A 1,602-nucleotide genomic window follows, 5' to 3' on the forward strand; every position below is an offset into this window, starting at 1 on the left:
AGGGGGTAATGTGGTCTACTAGGCGTACCCATTTCCAATAGCTTTTTAAAAAATCTGTTCCTAAGGGAGGCTGACGAGTCCCATCTCCCAGTTTTAATTTTTTACTCTCTTTCTGTCGTTTCTATCTGTTTATCCACACTGTTCCTTGCTCATTATGACAATAGTGTGTCGACCTGCTTTTGTTTCCCGGAACGAGTTAATTGGACAACTATAGCATTTTTCTTTTATCTGTCTACTAATACTAATATTATTTCAAATACTACTTTTTTGTATCTGTCTGTATGATTTACATATTTCAATCACAAAATCCTTTGTTGATGTGCTCTCTTATTTCAAAGGAAATAAAAAGAAATCAGCCGAATATTAAAGCGAAAGTAAGAAAACTGTCTGTTAGTCTTATATGAACCAGTTAAGAGTCATCGGTTACATTATAATTATACTCTTTAAGAAAGTTCCTTGTGAAATTTGACATTTATGGTACGGACTAGTGAAGTCGCGTAAACCTCACCTCACTTTCTGTGTCTACTCCTAACTGCGTGACTAAGCCTGTGCGTGGTTCTCGCTTCTGACTTGCCTTGATGAAGTGACGTCACTACGGCTTCACGCGCACCTCTCGCTCGCGGGTTCGCCCGGCGCTCTAGCCTACTCTTCCACTCACAACTTTGGAGCGGATATATTGAATCGAAAGCTCATGGTGGGGCTGACTGTCTACTCCCCTGTCGTGACTGAGATGTGCACGCATTCGATGTGAAGAGAAGAGGACAAAAACGGACTCGACGGAAAACGAACGTAAAGAAGTTGACTGTAACAGACGCGGGTGAAAGCGTCGATTTGTGAACTTCTCTTTGGGTTTTTAAAAAAAGTAACTCGAGAACAGAGCGGTGGTCGGTGATTTCGTGTTGGTGTTTTTGCGCTTTTCCCCCCATCTCTTCTATGTAAAACTATTGCAGCTGTTGAGTTTCAGACAAGCACAGCTGTGCTGGTACAAAGAAACGACTTTTCTCGGAGTAACTTCGAGCTGAGCGCAGTGGTTTAAAGTGTCTTATTTTGTAGTTTGATGTAAGTGATTCCAGTGTACGGGGGTTGCACCACAGACGTGAAGTTGCTGTAAACAATAGATTGCACTCTATTCGCTCACAGAATCGCGTCCTCCAATGTGATTCATTCTAAGGCACATGGATTTTTACGAAATTCACAACATGAGGTGGAGTTTGGGCGTCTTGCTTTTTCTTGGACTTGGCTATATCGTCAACGGTGGTAAGTTCTTTAGTTTTGATGTTTGTTGATGACAGTCTTCGTCTTTAAGTCAGCCTGTGATCTATACCAAAGTCAGGTCGATTTGTTGGTACCGAAGTATTAAAACGGTTCTGTAGCGCTCTTTACCACAGTACACTTTCTTTCCCACTCTAGTCTCCCCCCTTCCCCGTCCCCTAACTTCTCATCCTCCTCTCCTTGTCTATATCATCGTTGTTCTGGTCATCGTTGTTGTCCTCCCTCTCCCTTTCTACTTCTCTCCCGTTATCATTCTCTTTGGTATCATTGCCTTTATTGCTGTTGCTGTTGTCAGTTATGCTGCGAAGGAAATTGCGGAAAGGGGGGGGT

At 42.7% G+C, this 1,602-nt stretch overlaps 1 protein-coding gene across 1 annotated transcript in view; it reads left to right on the forward strand.

Moving 5' to 3' along the window:
* Positions 1-646: 646 nt before the first annotated feature.
* The window catches only part of LOC101862738 (adhesion G protein-coupled receptor L1), a gene marked incomplete in the record, with an annotated part of 95,425 nt that continues 94,469 nt past the window's right edge, over positions 647-1,602 (forward strand). Inside the window, 1 exon segment of the mRNA XM_005101772.3 lies at positions 647-1,257. Within this exon segment, the coding sequence (XP_005101829.2) occupies positions 1,176-1,257 (82 nt within the window).

Source organism: Aplysia californica, unplaced genomic scaffold (genome assembly GCF_000002075.1).
Source record: "Aplysia californica isolate F4 #8 unplaced genomic scaffold, AplCal3.0 scaffold00298, whole genome shotgun sequence".
Classification (NCBI taxonomy): Eukaryota; Metazoa; Mollusca; class Gastropoda; order Aplysiida; family Aplysiidae; genus Aplysia; species Aplysia californica.